Here is a 16,845-nt window from a genome sequence, read left to right on the forward strand (position 1 = left end):
CTGTAAAGCTGCTACCTCTTTAACTTGCTTGAATATGTGGACAAATTCTTCATTGATGGCCAAGCTCCGACGCTCAATGTCTCCACGCAAGTTCCTTCGGGTGCGCAGACTGTTTTCAACGAAAAACGTCGAGAGAGCCTTGAGTGCTTCCAGCATCTCCTAAAAAGGGAAAAACAAAACAAAAACAACAACCCACAACCTTTAACTTGAGAGAAAGTTACAAAGAAGCACATCACATGGGCTGCAACCTACTCAAGTTCGGGGTTTTGGAGCAAATGTTAGTGTTATGCTGGATAGTGTACAGGTTGGATATTAGGAAAACATCATTCTCTGAAAGAGCAGAGAGGCAGCAGCACAGGCTGCACACGGAGGTGGTGGAGTCACCGCGTGAGGTGTAGAGGTGGCACTGAGGGACGTGGTCAGTGGGCACTGGGATGGGTTGGTGGTCGGACTGGATGAGCTTCGTGGTCTTTCCCAACCTGAATGACTCTGTGATTCTATCATTCTTTATGGTTTTAGAGAAAAACAAGCACACAAAAACAGCACGCTTTAGATCAGTCAGTAGATAACAAAAATAATTACGAGTATTTCTTTTAACGTAATACACGACTGTTTACTTTCATTATAGCTTTAATCACAAAAATCGGTCTAAGCACGTCTCATTCACAGCTACGAAGCAGCTAAATCAGGTAAAGCTATGGAAGCGCCCTAACAGCGGAGCTTTGAGCCTTCGCAGGGCTGCATCGGAACGAGCTGCATCGGAACGAGCTGCTTCCAAGCCTCCCTCAGCACACAACGCTCCGAGCGCCCGCACGGCGCCGCGCAGCGACGCCGGGAGCGGCACCTCGGCCGGCTCTGCCCGCAGGCCCCGGCCCCGCCACCTGCCCCACCTTGTCGTTGTCCAGCCGCGTCTCCAGGATCTTGTTGAGCTTGCGGGACAGCGGGTTGATGCCCGGGCCCGTCGGGGCAACCGCCGAAGGCGGCGGAGCGGTGTCGGCCATGGCTGCCCGGCCGCGGCTGCCCGGCCGCCTGCGTGCTGCTCAATGGCTCCCGCGGAAACACGCTCCCCGGGCTTTGGTTCCGTATGTGTTTGTGCCGACCCAGAGCCCTACGTTAGCTGCGAACAAAGCATCTGCAATTAATTCCACACCGAAGCTGAGGGCTGTGGAGAGAATGCTCTGAAAGGCTGCCGAGGAGCTTCAGAATTTTAACCTTTAAAAAGCAGTCCAGGTGACGAGCGGTGCCCACAGGGGTCTGACTTGGGTCTGGTACATCGATATGACACTGAGTGCTTCACGTCAGGAATTTGCTTAAAACTTAAAATAAAGATGTAAAACAGCCCGCAATGACAGCTGCAGATGTGAGCCGTGCTTTTTAATCACGTACAGAAAAATCTGTTATTGGAAGGATCCCATCCCAACCGTAAATCGGATACTGCCACCAGATTGAACAAAGATTCGAACAGTATTAATCTGTGTTATGTATTGTCACAGTGAAGACACATGTTGAAGTCAAAAGGACTTGAACTTCTTGACTAGGATGGTGAGATGCTGGCACAGCTGCCCAGAGAAGCTGTGGATGCCCCATCTCTGGAGGCACTCAAGGCCAGGTTGGATGGGGCCCTGGGCAGCCTGAGCTGCTGGGTGGCACTGCCCATGGCAGGGAATGGGCTTTGATGTCCCTCCTAACCCAATCCATTCTGTGATTCTGTGACACTACGTGAACCACAAGTTTCAGATTAGTCAAAGTCATTGTCAAGTTTCATCCAACAGGTTATTATACCACAGACATATAAGGAGCCACACAGGTTTTTCTCTGGCATTTGGTGCATGTGTTATCTTTTGAAGCATCCACTCTTTGCTTTCCAGTTCTCCATTATTGGAAGCATATTTTTCCAAGAATTCCTTTCATGAGCTGCAATGCTTCTAGCTAATGCAATAACCCATAGGATTTTGAAAAAGCATGTGTTTATGGGTGCTTGTGTTCCCTAGAGAAGATGAGAATTATTATTATTGCTATTATTATTTTACTCTTTTAGGAATATTAAATGCAACCACCATAAAGAAAAACTGAAAAATAAAAACCTTACTTTTTCTAAAATGGATATTATTTGCAGGCTGGCATTTTCTTTGTAAAAAATATTTTAAAACAGAAAACATGAGGTCACCGTCTAAAACTCAGCTGCTGTGACATGGTTTCTAAGTGACACAAATTTTTCACGTGGCATTCTTACTAACTTCCCTGTCCATCAGCAAACATTTTCCTGTTAAGTCAACTGAATGAACACTGTGGGACAAAAAGACTGGGAGTTTGTGGTCCGTAACTGCCAGAAGGTACTTTGATTTCATCTATCAGTCCCTGTGTACCAACAGAAGACAGTTTGTAAAGTGTGTGTAAGTTACTCAAGCATAAGTTATCTGACCAAAGACTTTACACAGCAGCCAAACTACAGGTGGCAGCAAAGAAATGGCTGGTACCCAGTGTTTTCTGTTGATTTGCTTATTTCAATACTTTATTATGGTAACAGTGTTCACAGAACGCCCATCTGGTGCACTACAGATAGGAGCACAGTTTATTCTGTGGAACAACTGTGGAATGCCACCTGGTATTTAAGTAACCCAAGCTAATACGTACCTTCAAACACATTGAGTTATATGGTTTTTTGAAGGGAAAGACAAAAAAGTTTTCTGTAGTAAGTAAGGAAAAACAAACAAACAAACAAACAAAAAAGCAATGGATACATAGCTTGGCTGACAACAAAACAAGAATGTGTCTGGAGCTAGCGCCCTGTGGCAAAAGATATGTGATAGAACATGGCATAAAGAGAATGTTTCCTTAAAGAGGTGTCCTGATAAGCAAATGAGTGTGAGAAAGGAAGATATGTTTTGTGATGAAGGAAGAAGAGAACATGAAATCACTGAGAACATAGAAAAAACACTGAAAGAAGAGTAATAGAAGAGACTGAGGAATCTTTGAAGGCAGGAGAGAAGGAGGAAGAAAGTGGAAAAAGGAAGGAAGGAGGAAGGAGAAGGAAAGCAGGGAGGAAGGGAGGAAGGAAAATAGGGAGGAAGAAGGGATGAAAAGAATATTGGCAATGCTACTGTTATACGCAGTTTGTAGGCTCCGATGCTTTCAGATGTGTCATGGAAGAGCATTTGCAGGAAGTTGGCCTTAGTAACTTGCCTCTCAGCTACTCCATCCCTGGTGAAGTGAGAGCATCCCTCTGTGTCACAGTCACCAAAGAAGATTCGTGTAACTGTAGAATGGTTTGGTTTGGAAGAGACTTCAAAGATCACCGAGATCCAACCCCCTGTCATGGACAGGGACACCTTCCACTAGTTTGCTTGCAAGAAGATTGTTTAAGTGAAACTTGATTTCAACGTGCTCTCCACAGCACACAGCACACCTCAAAAGATATCCATCACTGCCTTATGTTCTTCACTAACATCAAATTATTCTTTGGCTTTCTCCAGCATTTTAAAATCTGAGATTTGATTTTAAAAAATCCATCTGATAAGCAGGGGAAAAGGAAAATACTACTGTTTCTTTAAGTCAGTTAAGGACGAATTTTTGTTGGCTTGTTTTCCAAGAGAGAGGTTAACACTGTAAATACTTTTCACCAGACCAAATCAGCCTACTCCTTGAGCTAGCCATTTTTCAAAAGCTCAGACAGTGTTGACCCCACTCTACAAGTTAAGGTATGACTCCATGAGTAATTTGAGCAGAGGTAATTCTGACAGCAACCTGTAGTCATGTAGCAAAACATGCCTTTGTCCCTTCAAAATCCAGAAGAACATACAGTTCTAAAGTTTTCTGCTAGCTCATGCTATCCCTCTTGAGGATTTGTTGTCATGCCTCACTGTCAGCAGTACTGGTTATAATATATGTGATGCTGAATCAGCCACCTGGTTTAGGAGCTGTAAAACTCCTGTTTGTTATAACTCACTGAAAAGATAACTCTAGCAGTACAGTATGCACATTAAAGCATGCCAAACTTGTGAAATCTTTTTGTTCATCTCCTGCTGAAAAAAACAACCACTGATAGTAAGGGAAGTAATGCGTCACTGAAATCAGTAGGATATGGTATAAATATATTTTGCTCTAGACCTCTACCTAGCTTTCTTAGACTTCTCTAAGAAAGCTTAGACAAATCTATATGGTCAGATCCCCAGAAAGGTCAATAACATTGGTCACCGTGCTGTCCTGAACTTCAGAGAGGAGCAAAATTGCATCTAGCAGAAAAGTTTTTTGAATACACAAATGGCTTAGATGGTGGAGTCAAGAACAGTAGTATCTTCCAGTGCTAATGAGCTGCATTAGTGAAGTTGTGTCTGTGTGACTCGGGTATAAAGCTTATCACCCTTTGTGTATGCCTTTTAGTATGTTCATAAGAACTGCAATATGGAAGATTACTATTATCCTGATAATAACAATATAGCAATGAAGGGAAACATTTTTTTTTACCAAAAGAGAGAAAGAAAAAAAAAAAAGTAGAAACAGGCTATGAAGAACACATGATATAAAGTCCATGTTTTACACCTAACCTGCTATCCTTTCTCTTCAAGAAATGGCTGCCTATGTCCTGCTAGTAAAGAGTCTCTGGAACACTTTTTATTGTACAGATGAAATAAAGATAATCTAAACTGAACAACAACAAAATACAACTATTCACCATCAGGCAAAGCAACAGCACTCTTCACAATGGTTCTGATTTCAGCCTAAGTCACTCTCTAGCTAAGAAAACCTGGAGAATGGTACCTGAATTGGTACCATTCTCAATTGGTAGCTGGGCACTGCCTTCATGTCAACCCATCGATATATGAGATCATGATATGGATCATAAGAAGCTTAGATTTAATAAATCACAGGAATGGGCCTAACCAACAGTATGGGTTTCTAATATGATCAGAAAAATGCCTTTTCAGTAAGTACATCAGCACAAGTTTTAACACAGACCACAACTGCTGCAAACTAGGCAGAGTTCCCTTTTTCAGACTGCTCCTCAAGCTGTTATATTTAAATCCAAACTTGTGGGTCAAATGTCCTTGTCTTAAGGATGTCAGTAGAATCTGTTGTTTTTTCCTTCCCTTGACTTTTCTGGCATGTTTCCTATGAACAGACTGTTCATTATGCTCTCCTCCTGCAAATGGAACTCCTAGACCACTACGTTAAGCCCCCACAGATAATGACGAGGCATGACTGTTATCACTGCAATGTCTGCATAACTTACGCATTTTTGCTTTCCCCAGAACCTAGCCATTAAGGCTGCTTTGTGTTTACAGTTCAGTTTGCTTGAGACATACACTAAATATAGTATATGTTGTGTCATTCACAATTCATGCAAGCTTGCAAAATACTATTACTCTAATTGGCAGGACAGGAGATGCACAAATATATACACACAGATAAAATGCACGATGAAGTAAATTTTGCAGACTTCCTCCATTTCATTTTCTCTGTTGTGTTTACAGACTTGTCTCTAGTTTGAAGCCTATCTGTCTTTTCAGAAGTTTCCTTTTAAACTCCTGTAGTATAACTTCTGCCGTCATGCCTTTTTGCATCTCCCTTCTGCACAGTTCTGCAATGCAGACACGATATAATGATTGGATTTGGACAGCTCCATTCAATTTCTTTGCCATAAAAATAACTCATCTTTTGCATTAATGGCTGCTATACTATCTGGTGGCTGTTCTTTTGGATGTAGTTGCATAAAATGATAGATTTCTCACCTTGGTAACTTCACAAATTCTGCACAAATGTTAGTATTGGCCCAGAGGGATCAGAGAGTATGGCTAGGGACAGCTAGGGTACAGATTCTCCCTTTTAAATGGCAGGTGGCAATTTTCTCAGGCAAAAGTGATTCTGGAACCATGAGGAGACAAGGAACTCTTGAGTGGACAAGCAGTGGTGGACAAAAGTGGGGTAGCTTCACCAGAAAGGTCATCATCTTGTGACACTTCTTAGGAATGTTATTACTGTGAGTCACATAGAGGTATTCATAACCATGGCCATTTTCATTGTAACATTACAACCAAATCCAAACTGTGCGCATACAACTGTTAAACCCATGCTTCCCTAGTACTCATCACAAACCTGTTTGGAACTTTTTTGCTATAGGAGGAAAAGTAAAAATTTCCTAAATGCCAGGAGAAGTCACTCTCTGCCATCTGTCAGAAGGGAAGCAAAAACAACTTTTCAGCAACTCCACTGTGGAGCTACCTGGTATGTTTGAATTTAATTCCCTTTGTAATGTTGATTTAGAAGTGTCCTCCAGGCTTGCCTCAACCATTCATCTTTGTGTGTCAGCTCAAACAGACTTTCCAAAGCCTTGGTGAGGTGCCATCACCCTCAGAGATGCTGGTGATTTTCGGTGGATAAAAATAACTTATTACTTAACAGCTGACAATGGTCTCAGTTGCCACAGATGAGCTGTGAACAATTTCTCTGCAAAGATCTGCTAAACTCCAATAAATGTGTTTAAGGCTGAAGTTTCTTTCTAAAATTATCTGCCATCCCTTTCTGATGGTCACTTCTGCCTTCGTGGCATTATTGCAGATCTGTATTGCTATGAGCAACACACTGGAAGCCAGTAATTATGTCCCTGAAGGATGGCAAAGGCTGTAGGAAGCAACTTTGTTTCTGAGATTTGGTTTCTCCAGTGCACATCTGTACATTTGTGATCTGGAACGGTTAGACTGGAATCAGCCTAGCAAGTTCTGTTGAGAGAAGGCAGGGTAATCACATCCTAGCCTGGCCCTGGCCTCACCGTGGGACATCAGTGGGAGCCTGGTGACAGTGACAGAGGCTGCTTGCTTTCTAAAAGAAGGCAGATGGCTTGCCCTTGCAACTCTGGATGCTGTCAGATGTCTGGATATTACTGATGGCACTCTGTGATCACATTTTGAAGGAGTAAGCATCTCATATTTTGCTGTTCAGATGAGTGATTTGCAAAAGCAAGAGTTCTGTGTAAGCATCTACAGCAGCAGGCACATTGGTTTGGCTAGTGTACAGTACAGTGTCTACAGCCTTGTGAGACTATTCCCTGGCATGAATTCAGCAAGCTCTTCCAGCGCCTCCAACTACAGTATTAACTGCAAGAGATTATCAGGTTCCCCAGGACAGACATCAAGCTTCCTTTTGCATGCAAAGTAGCAAGGACTATCCTGTCCATGCAGGCAGATCTGTCTTCAGAATATCGTCATTATGTCTGTACGTCACGCATCAATCAATTTCACTTCAACACTGACACCTTAAAACATTGTGTATGCAGAGCATGTGCCTTTCAAGGAGCAAAGGTGATGTTGTGTAAACTGCTAACCTGAAGGTTTGGAAATAATATTTTATTGTTTATGCCAATGGTCATCATCTTCTTTCTACTTCTGTCTCATACATGACTCTTTGTGTGATAAAGTCCTGAGCCCTAATAATATTGGCAGAGTAACACCTCAAAGAAAAGCATCAAGTGCTTTAAGCAGCAGCAGATTGCAGCACTAAGAGGCAGAAATTAGCAGACTGTCTTCAAGTAATATTTGTGCCTCACTACGGAAAGCTTATGGCAGGAAATGCCGATGCTGGCATGAAGTTAGGCTTTCCTTTCACTGGTTAAAAAAGCAAACTGCTTGGGGACTTTATCAGCGATGTGACTGCTGATCCACTGCTGTACTGAATAGCTGAATTTGTTCTCACTGTCTTGGACACTGATGCCTGAAGAAAATATTCAATACCTATGCTGGGAGACATCTCACTAATTTTCTACTGCTACAGGGCCCCCAGTAAAACTCTGAATTCCCCATCCCTGGAGGCATTTAAGGTCAGGTTGGATGGGATCCTGGGCAGCCTGAGCTGGTAGGTGGGACCCCGTAGTGAGAGGAATGGAGTCTGATGATCTTTGCGGCCACCTCCAAACCAAGCCATTCTATAATTCCATGATTCTGTTATTCTGCCATCAGGAGCTGAAGGAACAAAGTCCATAGCTGATTGTCCTTTTTCTCAGAGGAATAAAATAAACAGATATTCAGCGGGCATTTCATCCTAAGATCCTTTCCTAGCAAACTTTCATTGACTGGATACATTATTTTTCTCACTCTTATAGATCTGACTCTGGCTTTAGACTTCTCTGCAGATAATACTAACAGTATTCCCCAGCTTCTGTGTAGGAAATTACCTACTGTATTTGAATGCCAGCATAGACCCAGACTCTCCCTATACTCATGGGGAAGGAGGTGAAAAAAAGCAGGATGTTTTATTTTGCAATAAATAAAATAAATGAAAAGTCCTATTTTCACAGTAGAATGATCTACTTGGTGCCTGTAGGCATGTGACATATACTACAGATGCATATCATTTTGGGTGAAATATTACGGATTTTCCAGTTGCAAAGGTGGAAGTGCCCAAGGGCTAGTTTAATTTTTGCACCTGAATTAGAAAACCTTCTTGATTTTCATTCATAAATCAATGGTACAGTCTAGTTCATACCTGCTTCTTCTGTTTCTTCTATAAATTCTTTTTTTATTCATTTTGTCACAACCTCTCCATCTTCCCATCCAAATCCATCTCTCAGAGGTATGTGTTTCACCCACCTCTCCAGACTGTCCAGGTCCCTCCGGATGGCATCCTTTCCCTCTAGTGTCCCCACTGCACCAATCAGTTTGGTGTTGTCTGCAAACCTGCTGATGATGCACTCCATCCCACTGTCCATATCAGCTACAAAGACATGAAATAACACTGGTCCCAACACCGATCCCTGAGGAATGCCACTCATCACCGGACTCCACTTGGACACTGAACCATTGACTGCAACTCTCTGAGTGTGACCATCCAGCAATTCCTTATCCAGTGAGTGGTCCATCCATCAAATCCATTTTTCTCCAATTCAGTGACCAGTGTCACTGATGTCAAGTGGGACAGAGCCAAACACCTTGCACAAGTCCAGGTAGATGACATAAGTTTCTCTTCCTTTATCTACTGATGTTGTAACTCCATCATAAAAAGACAGCAAGTTTGTCAGCCATGACTTGCCCTTGGTGAAGATATGTTAGTTATCGTCAGTCACCTCATCTTTATTTTCCATGTGCCTTAGTAGAGCCACCAGGAAGATCTGCTCTTGATTTTGCCAGGCATAAAGGTCAGACTGACTGGCTTGTAGTTCCCTGGATTCTCTTTTTTTCCCTTTGTGAAAATGTGGTTTATGTCTCCCCTTTTCCAGTAAGTGAGAACTTCACCAGACTGCCATGACCTCTCAAATATGATGGATACTGGCTTGGCAACTTCATCTGCCAGTTCCCTCAGAAACTGTGGAAGGATCTTGTCAGATCCCATGCACTTGTTCACCTTCAGGTTCTTTAGATGGTCTCAAACCTGATCTTCACTTATAGCAGGCAGATCTTCCTTCTACCAGTTCTTACCTTTGCTTTCTGCAGCTTGGACAGTGCAGCTAGAGCCCTTGTTGGTAAAGACTGAGGCAAAGAAGTAAATGAGTATCTCAGCTTTCTCCATATCCCTGGTGACCAGGCCTCCAGTTTCCTTCTGGAGAGGTCCCACATCTTTCCTGACCTTCTTTTTATCACTGATGTACCTGTAGAATTTCTTCTTGTTCCCCTTTAAACTCCTGGCAAGATTTAATTCTGTCTGAGTTCTAGCATTTCTAGCCTGACCCCTGGCTGTTCGGAAAACTTCTTTGTAGTCCTCCCAGGTAACCCGTTCCTGTTTCCACTCCCTTTCCTTTAGCACAGTGAGATTTTGACACAATTTTTATTACCCATAACAGAGATAACATGCCAGTGCAATTCCACAGGGATATTTGCTTGCATCTGATTCAGTGAAAAGAATAGCTCTTTTACTAGAAGATTGAGAAAGAGGGCAGAAGTACATGTGTTGGGCTTCATTCTCCAAAACATCAGGCACTGGCCTAAAGATGTGTTCGAGTTCTTGATGACCCACAGCCAGAGTTTCTGTTTTGCAATGTTGAGCCAAAGTTCCTTTATAAGTTCAGTCTCTGAAGTTAATAGAAGCACTCATGGGTGTAAACTGACTTCTGCTGAAGAAACAAGATGGTTCTGAACAGGGAAGACAACTGTTACTGCTTCAGTCAAAGAGAAAGGCTGCATTGCCTTCCTGGATGTGGAGGGAGAGAGTAAGGATTAATTCCCTTCACATTGCTGTCTCAGCCCCATTCTACCTCATTTTTCATCCAACTGTTAAATGTCCATGTGATGGGCAGCTCTTTAATATGCAGTGCTGCCGCAGTCCTCTCTTCTCACACAACATGTGAAAGTGGCTTAGCAAACATCCAGCTTTTCTAAGGACAGCCTGTAGTGTATAGTTAAGATTTTTTTTAAAAGACTTCTCAGTTTAATGGGTAATTTCCCTGGAAAATGGTAAACTGCAAATTAAATGAAAAAAAAGCAATTAATTATTGAAATGATAATATCCTTGTAAAGGTTAAGAGGTAATATAAATGAAGTTCCTGTGAGCACATTAATGGAATTACTATCTTCCTCTTTACAAGTGGCAACTGTAACGACCTTGCTAATTAGCTTTTTCATCGTGAAAATGAATATTGAAATATGTAGTTATATTGCAGAAGCATAGTCTATGACTAGGTTATTTTGCTACAACAAAATGTAGAGAGAACTCTTTTGCAAGCAGTTAAGAGTTCTTTCCAGAGCAGGCAGCTTCGAATGGAAAAAGAAAAAGATGTACTCTAATGACAAAGGAAGAACAACTTGTAACGTGGAAGGAAAACACTTTGTAAAGGCAAATATTAGCACATACTGTCCAACATACATTCCTCACTCCCTGTGACAAAGGAAGGACAAAGAAAGTGGCTGAACAGGTGTCTGTGCCTCCCCGTCCACAGTGCAGGTCAGGTAGCCTGTGGTCTATGCTTGTGCAGAGTGAATCTGAGTCTGCTGTACACCAGGTGCAGAATTTGCAATGTAGGTATGTGTAGGCAGAGCTATAGCTTTTATCACATCTACACAAATGCATAGGGCATGTGGATGCTACAAGACTTCTGACTTCTCTTTGCAAAAGCCTTTTAGGTAACCTCCTTAAAACAAACAGATAAACAAACAAAAAGAATTTGGCTTTCCCCCGCGTGATGACATTCCCTGTGTTTTGGAAAGGAGTGCACCATAAAGTGGGCACTGCCTCAGTTTCAAGTCACAGTGCTGCTATTACATTTTTTTTGCCATGTATAAAGCTGTGAGAGATTTCAGAGGTCGCAGCTTCACAGAGGGCTTGAGAGCCACATGAACCTCCGGGTAAGATCTGGAGGAAATGAGCTTCCACTTGTAAAATGAATTGGCTTTTGTCCCCAACATGAGGATTTTCAGCTTGGCTTTCAAAACCCCCCAGAAATCATTAGCTTCTTCCTTGGGAATGCGATCTAATAGGATGACCTAGATGCAAACGATTGCTGCAGCTTGGGGGAGAAGCAGCTCAGTGCAGTTTTGCAGCAAAAGGCCTGGGGGAAGGACCAGGGAGATGTCTTGCATCCCTTTCACGCAGGTACACACTTTACACAAAATCCAGCAGTGAGGTCAGCGCGGCACGTTCTGCACCTGCAGCTCGTCAGCATTAAGACAGCAGAACGGTGCGGTTGTGAAGCAGGTGAGAGATTTGTTCAGAACGCAGACAGGCTGAGATCTCTGTGCCGGCAGAGCTGCCTGCGCCCGCGGCCGGCGGTGCCCAGCAAGCGGCACTGCGGAGCAGCGCTGGGAGCTCCTGCACCGCTCCCTGCTTCGGGGACGGGGCGAAAGCTGCCTTCTGAGGCTTTACGCTCCCGTGTGTAGGACCCGTGCTTTCTTTAGCGCTGTTTTTCTGCCTGGGGAGAATGAGAAGATGTTCTGCTGGTAAATAAGTTGGCTCGATTATGTTGTGTTGGTCTCTATGCACAGAAAACAGACTGCCAATAAATGAGTATTTCTTACTGAGAAATCACTCGTTCACAATCTGGACTTACCTTATTTTTCCAAGCCCACTTGGGAAGAATGGAAATTTAGGATTAAAATCACCCCTGTGTTTTTCCTCTGTGCAGAACTAAGCCAGTTCCCTGTCAAATGAGCACTAGCCTGGGACCAGTTGTCCCATAGCATCTTTGTGGCATTGGTGAGGGCAGAGCAAGCATTCACAGAATCATAGAATTGCTAAGGTTGGAAAGACCACTAAGTTGAACCACCAACACATCCCCACTGTGCCCACTCACCGCATCCCTCAGTGCCACATCTACACATGAGCACCTAGAATGGTGACTCCACTACCTCCCTGTTCTCACCGTGCCACTGTCCTCACTGCTCATTCTCAGAAATTTTTCCTAACACCCATCCTGGACTCCCTGATCTTCCTCCCTCAGCTGCAGAGTTGGTGCCCAATGAGCCTCCTGAGCCTCTCCCACTACCACGGGCCTCATTGGCAACGGGACATGAAAGAGATAATCAGGAGCTTGTTTTGCTACAACTGCTATTTGGCAAAAGTGCAGAGCACCTGGTGGCTTTTATGTTATATTACTTACATAATAAGTAACAATGCTTTAAAAACGAAGCAGCTTAAGGAGGGTTTATTGCATATAATAAAGGATGTTTCTTTTTTTCTCTTACTGATTGATGCTTTACATGTAGGTGTGTCCAGAAATGAAGAGTGAGGTTAGCAGCAAGAGCAGTATTTTCACTGAGACATCCAAGCTTCACAAGCATGTTCTGTTCATGAATTTTCAGCAATGTGATTTGTAAAATTTGCCACCTTTAGAACAATCATAAAGATAAATCCTAATCGTAACATAGCATTGGAAAGGAACAGAAGAGAGAATGTTTTGCCCAGAGCTGAGTTGTTAGGCCAGGATTCAGGTTCAGATGTGGCAGCCTCACATCTCTGGAGTCCTCTTCCACCCACAGTAGAAAAGGTACAATGTGTTTTACTTGGAAGAGGCACCACATTGGGTGTATTAAGATGTAGCAATTTGAATTTGTTTTCTTACCTTCCTCTGGATGAGAAATTCGCAGGTGTTAGACTTGAGGTGCTACTTTTTTGCATGATTAGTTGTTGTTTTCTTCCTGCTGCTGTGACACAATTTAAAGTAAGTGTATTAATTATCAGATGGCTCCCCATAATATTCGTCTGCTTGGTTTTTAGTGACTGCATTTGAATAATTGAGTTGACTTTCTGCTGCTCCCAGTGCATCGCCTCAAGTCTATTGTTGTGCCTACATCTTTCTTTTTCATTTAAAATCGAGTGCAGACATGACCTGAAGATCCAGTTTTGTAAGATGCTCGGAACCATGAAGGCACTATCGCTCTCCTACAGACCACACAAGAGAAAACCAGATGGTGGCCTGTGAAAGAAAAGCTGCTTTTTTTTTTTCTTTTTACTCTTAAAGATGGAAAAATGAGATGGAGGTTTCCTATCTGTTTCATTTTCCTTGGAGTTCAGGAACACTCCTACTCCCCTGTGGCATTTTATATGACAGCGGGTTGTCTTACAAGATATGCTGTAATGAAAGATTCTGTGGCTGGGGCTGTGATGTGTATATTAACTGGGTTGATTTAGGTGCAGTGACAGGATTTTCTCCATTCTGCTGCGCTGATCCAGTCTGTAGGGCCCCAGATGTAACAGCAGCTTCGTCAATGGATCGGGGAGAAGAGAGATGGTAAAATCTATACGCATATTTTCCCATCTCCCTGCTATGGCAGTTTTCTGACAGTGTGTTGGTAGGCATTTGATTTGGTCTGACTTCAGGTGGTGCCAGCAGTGGGAATTCCACATCTCACATTCCTGCCACCAACTCGGAGGCTCTCTCAAAAGAGGATTCTGTTAAGTCTCCAAGTACCAGAGCCACTTTTAAAACCAGCTGCTATTTCAGAATAGACAAGGCCCTGCGGATCAGGACTTCTGCTATTGCTCCTCTCGGAGAAAGCTCAGCTTTTCTGGTTATAGGAAAGATCATGGGTCCAGAAGCACTGTGCAGTAACTCCCTTTTTATTATTTTATCTACAGGTTAGATACGAGTTGAAATATTTTGGCTTTCGCAGTAAAAATACACCTAAGCACAATGTTCCCTGAAAAGACAGCAAATGTTGATATAGTTGAAACACGCTGAATTGCAAACATTAGGGAAAAAAAGGAATAAGAGTTACATAAACATGCAATGTGTTTGATTTGTTTCTAATCAAAACAAAACTACTTGTCTCTCTGACAGCAAACGGATGGAGAAAGAGATCTTATTCAAGTGGATAAGCTATGTGGCCAGCTTGCGGGGGCATTCGGAGACAGCTGGCAAGATAAGATGCTTCAGGAGAGATGCAGAACTCTGTGTGCAGTCTCTAGGAGGGAATGCAGAATGGCAGCAGCTCAGGGAGTGAATATAAAGGCCATATAAGGGAAGTAAATGGACTGCTGTAGAGATGCCATTAGCAAAGCAAACACTGACTTGGGGACCTTGGCATATACCATGGAAGAGATAAATTGCATGAATAAATGCATTCTCCCTAGATTTACGAACTCAGATGTAACCTAGAAACTGTTTACATGTGTGAAACAGAAGTTTTCCTGTAGTCATTTTAACACCAAGCAATTTCTACCCCTGCCTAATCCCAGTGCGCTTAATTTAGACACATCTATCGTTGTTTCATTGTAACCAAGGCCTTGGGCTAATGAAAGAACACCAAACTGGTTCTTTAGGCAATTCCAAATTAATGACAATACTTTCTCCTTCTCTCTCTTCATGCCAAGAGCGCAGTTCCCATGGTGGTGTCACTTTTTTTTCCCAAAAAGGGAAGCAGGAGGAGAAACACCCGAGCCAGGCTCTGACTGGAGGCACAAGAGTGGTCAGCATGCAGATGCTCGCAGAAGTGGGCTGAGCACTGGGGCATTTTGTGGTGGAGGCCTGGAAACGTGCAGAGCTGGTGTGAGAGGAGGGTGCTAGGAAGGCATGCTGCAGAGCAGGCTCTGCTTCTCACCATTGGGACAGTCACCCACCCTATGGGCACAGCAGTGTTCATGTTCTGGTGTGGCTCACTTTCAGGATGAGTCTCCAGATCATCCTTTGCTCAGCCCGATTTTGTTTTACCCAGCAGGGATGAGTGCACAGGGTGGATGCTATTGAAGACAAGGCTTTAGAAGGGCATCTAATTGGTCTTGAGTGCTAGAGACTTAGACTATAGCAAATCAAAAGAAAACCATGTGGAAACACAGGAATACCCATCAGGTCTTCAGCACCAACAGATTTGCTGAACAGATTAGGCAGGAGAGTAGAATAAGATGATCTTCAAGGTCCGTTCCAGCCCAAAGCATACTGTGGTTCTGTGACTGAGACAGGCTGATCAACTCTTTCAAAGGGTAGATAACAGCAGGACAAGGGGAAATGGTTTTAAGTTGAGGGAGGGAAGATTTAGGTTGGATGTCAGGGGAAAGTTTTTCACAGAGAGTGGTGAGGTGCTGGAACAGGTTGCCCAGAGAGGTTGTGGATGCCCCGTCCCTGGAGGTGTTCAAGGCCAGGTTGGATGGGGCCCTGGGCAGCCTGGTCTGGTATTAAATGTGGAGGTTGGTGGCCCTGCATTGGTGGGGGGTTGGAGCTTTGTGATCCTTGAGGTCCCTTCCAACCTGGGCCATTCTATGATTCTGTAATCTCTGATACTTGCCAACACAGATGCAGCCTTTGTGTGTGCAGCTGAGGGACTGTGGTTGTTTTGGGATTATGCCTTTATTGCCTTCCTTGCAAAGCTCATCACTACACACATCTTCTAGCACCAAAGCTGTATTTCTGTGATTTCACAGAATCACAGAACTGTATGGGTTGGAAGGGACCTCTGGAGATCATGGAGTCCAATCCTCTGCTAAAGCAGGCTCCCTACAGCATGCTGCATCCAATACAGAATCACAGCATATTTCACCTTCTTTTATTTGAAGCGCTTTTATTTAACCTTCTTTTATTTGAATCACTTTTCCTTGGGGAATATGCTTAAAATGATAGGATGGAAAACTAGATTTTGCTAGATAACTCTCAATCCATTTTTTTTTGTCTATTGAGAAAATATACATTTCCACTAATGTTCTGATTTTAAGACTTCACATTACAGGGCAAAAATAGAGTCTTCTTTTTAAAAACAAAACAGAACGAAACAAAAAAAACCACCCATCCAATCAAGTGGCTTTGTAATTTAATTTCTAACATGACTGTTGTTACTAGTAAATGGTGTAAACACAGACTGAGTGCAATAAACCTCGCTTCCATTTAGCATTAATAATATTAATGATCAGTACTTAAATCACACGCGATGTTCTTGGACTGTAAAAGAAACATCACCAAAGAGATTTTCCCTGTCTGGTGCCGACATAATTTAAACTCGGCATAAAATTGTGTTCTGTTGGATGGAATCTTTCGGCGCTGCAGGGCGGGGAGGAAGAAGCAGAAAGAGGAAATCTATCTCTCAGCGGAGACCATCCCTCCTCGCAACCCCTCCCCAAAACTTTCCCGCTCCAGACCCCGGCCAAGACCTGGGGGCTCCCACCCTTCCGCCCGACCTCCCCCAGCCGCAGGAGCTGCTCGGTACTCCGCTCTCATTGCCCGTCGCTGTATCACAAACTGTCGGAAGCAAATCGCTGGCTCAGCAGCTCGCATGCACACACACAGTCACACGCACCGCTCACACGCACACCACCCGCTTAGCCCGTATTTTCCCATGTAAAGGCTGCAGCCTCCCCCCCCTCCTCCCCCCCGTTAGCCCTCCCTCCCCGCCGGCTTTTTCCCCCTCCCCTGCCCTCTCCCTCACTCTCTCCTTGCCGCCCCCAGCCTCGGGACGCCAGGACTCCCCCCGGGACCCCCAGCCCCGCCCCGGGACGCCTCGGGGA

General features: G+C 43.7%; 1 protein-coding gene across 1 annotated transcript in view; it reads right to left on the minus strand.

Moving 5' to 3' along the window:
* COG6 (component of oligomeric golgi complex 6) overlaps positions 1 to 1,065 on the minus strand; it is a 50,331-nt gene extending 49,266 nt beyond the window's left edge. Inside the window, exons 1-2 of the mRNA XM_048933541.1 lie at positions 891 to 1,065; positions 16 to 159 (exon numbers count right to left, since the gene is read on the minus strand). Coding sequence (XP_048789498.1) covers positions 16 to 159; positions 891 to 1,001 — 255 coding nt within the window. The 5' untranslated portion in view covers positions 1,002 to 1,065. The remainder of the gene's footprint in view (positions 1 to 15; positions 160 to 890) is intronic.
* Positions 1,066 to 16,845: the final 15,780 nt, after the last annotated feature.

The sequence above is a fragment of the Lagopus muta genome, chromosome 1, assembly GCF_023343835.1.
Source record: "Lagopus muta isolate bLagMut1 chromosome 1, bLagMut1 primary, whole genome shotgun sequence".
Taxonomy (NCBI): domain Eukaryota; kingdom Metazoa; phylum Chordata; class Aves; order Galliformes; family Phasianidae; genus Lagopus; species Lagopus muta.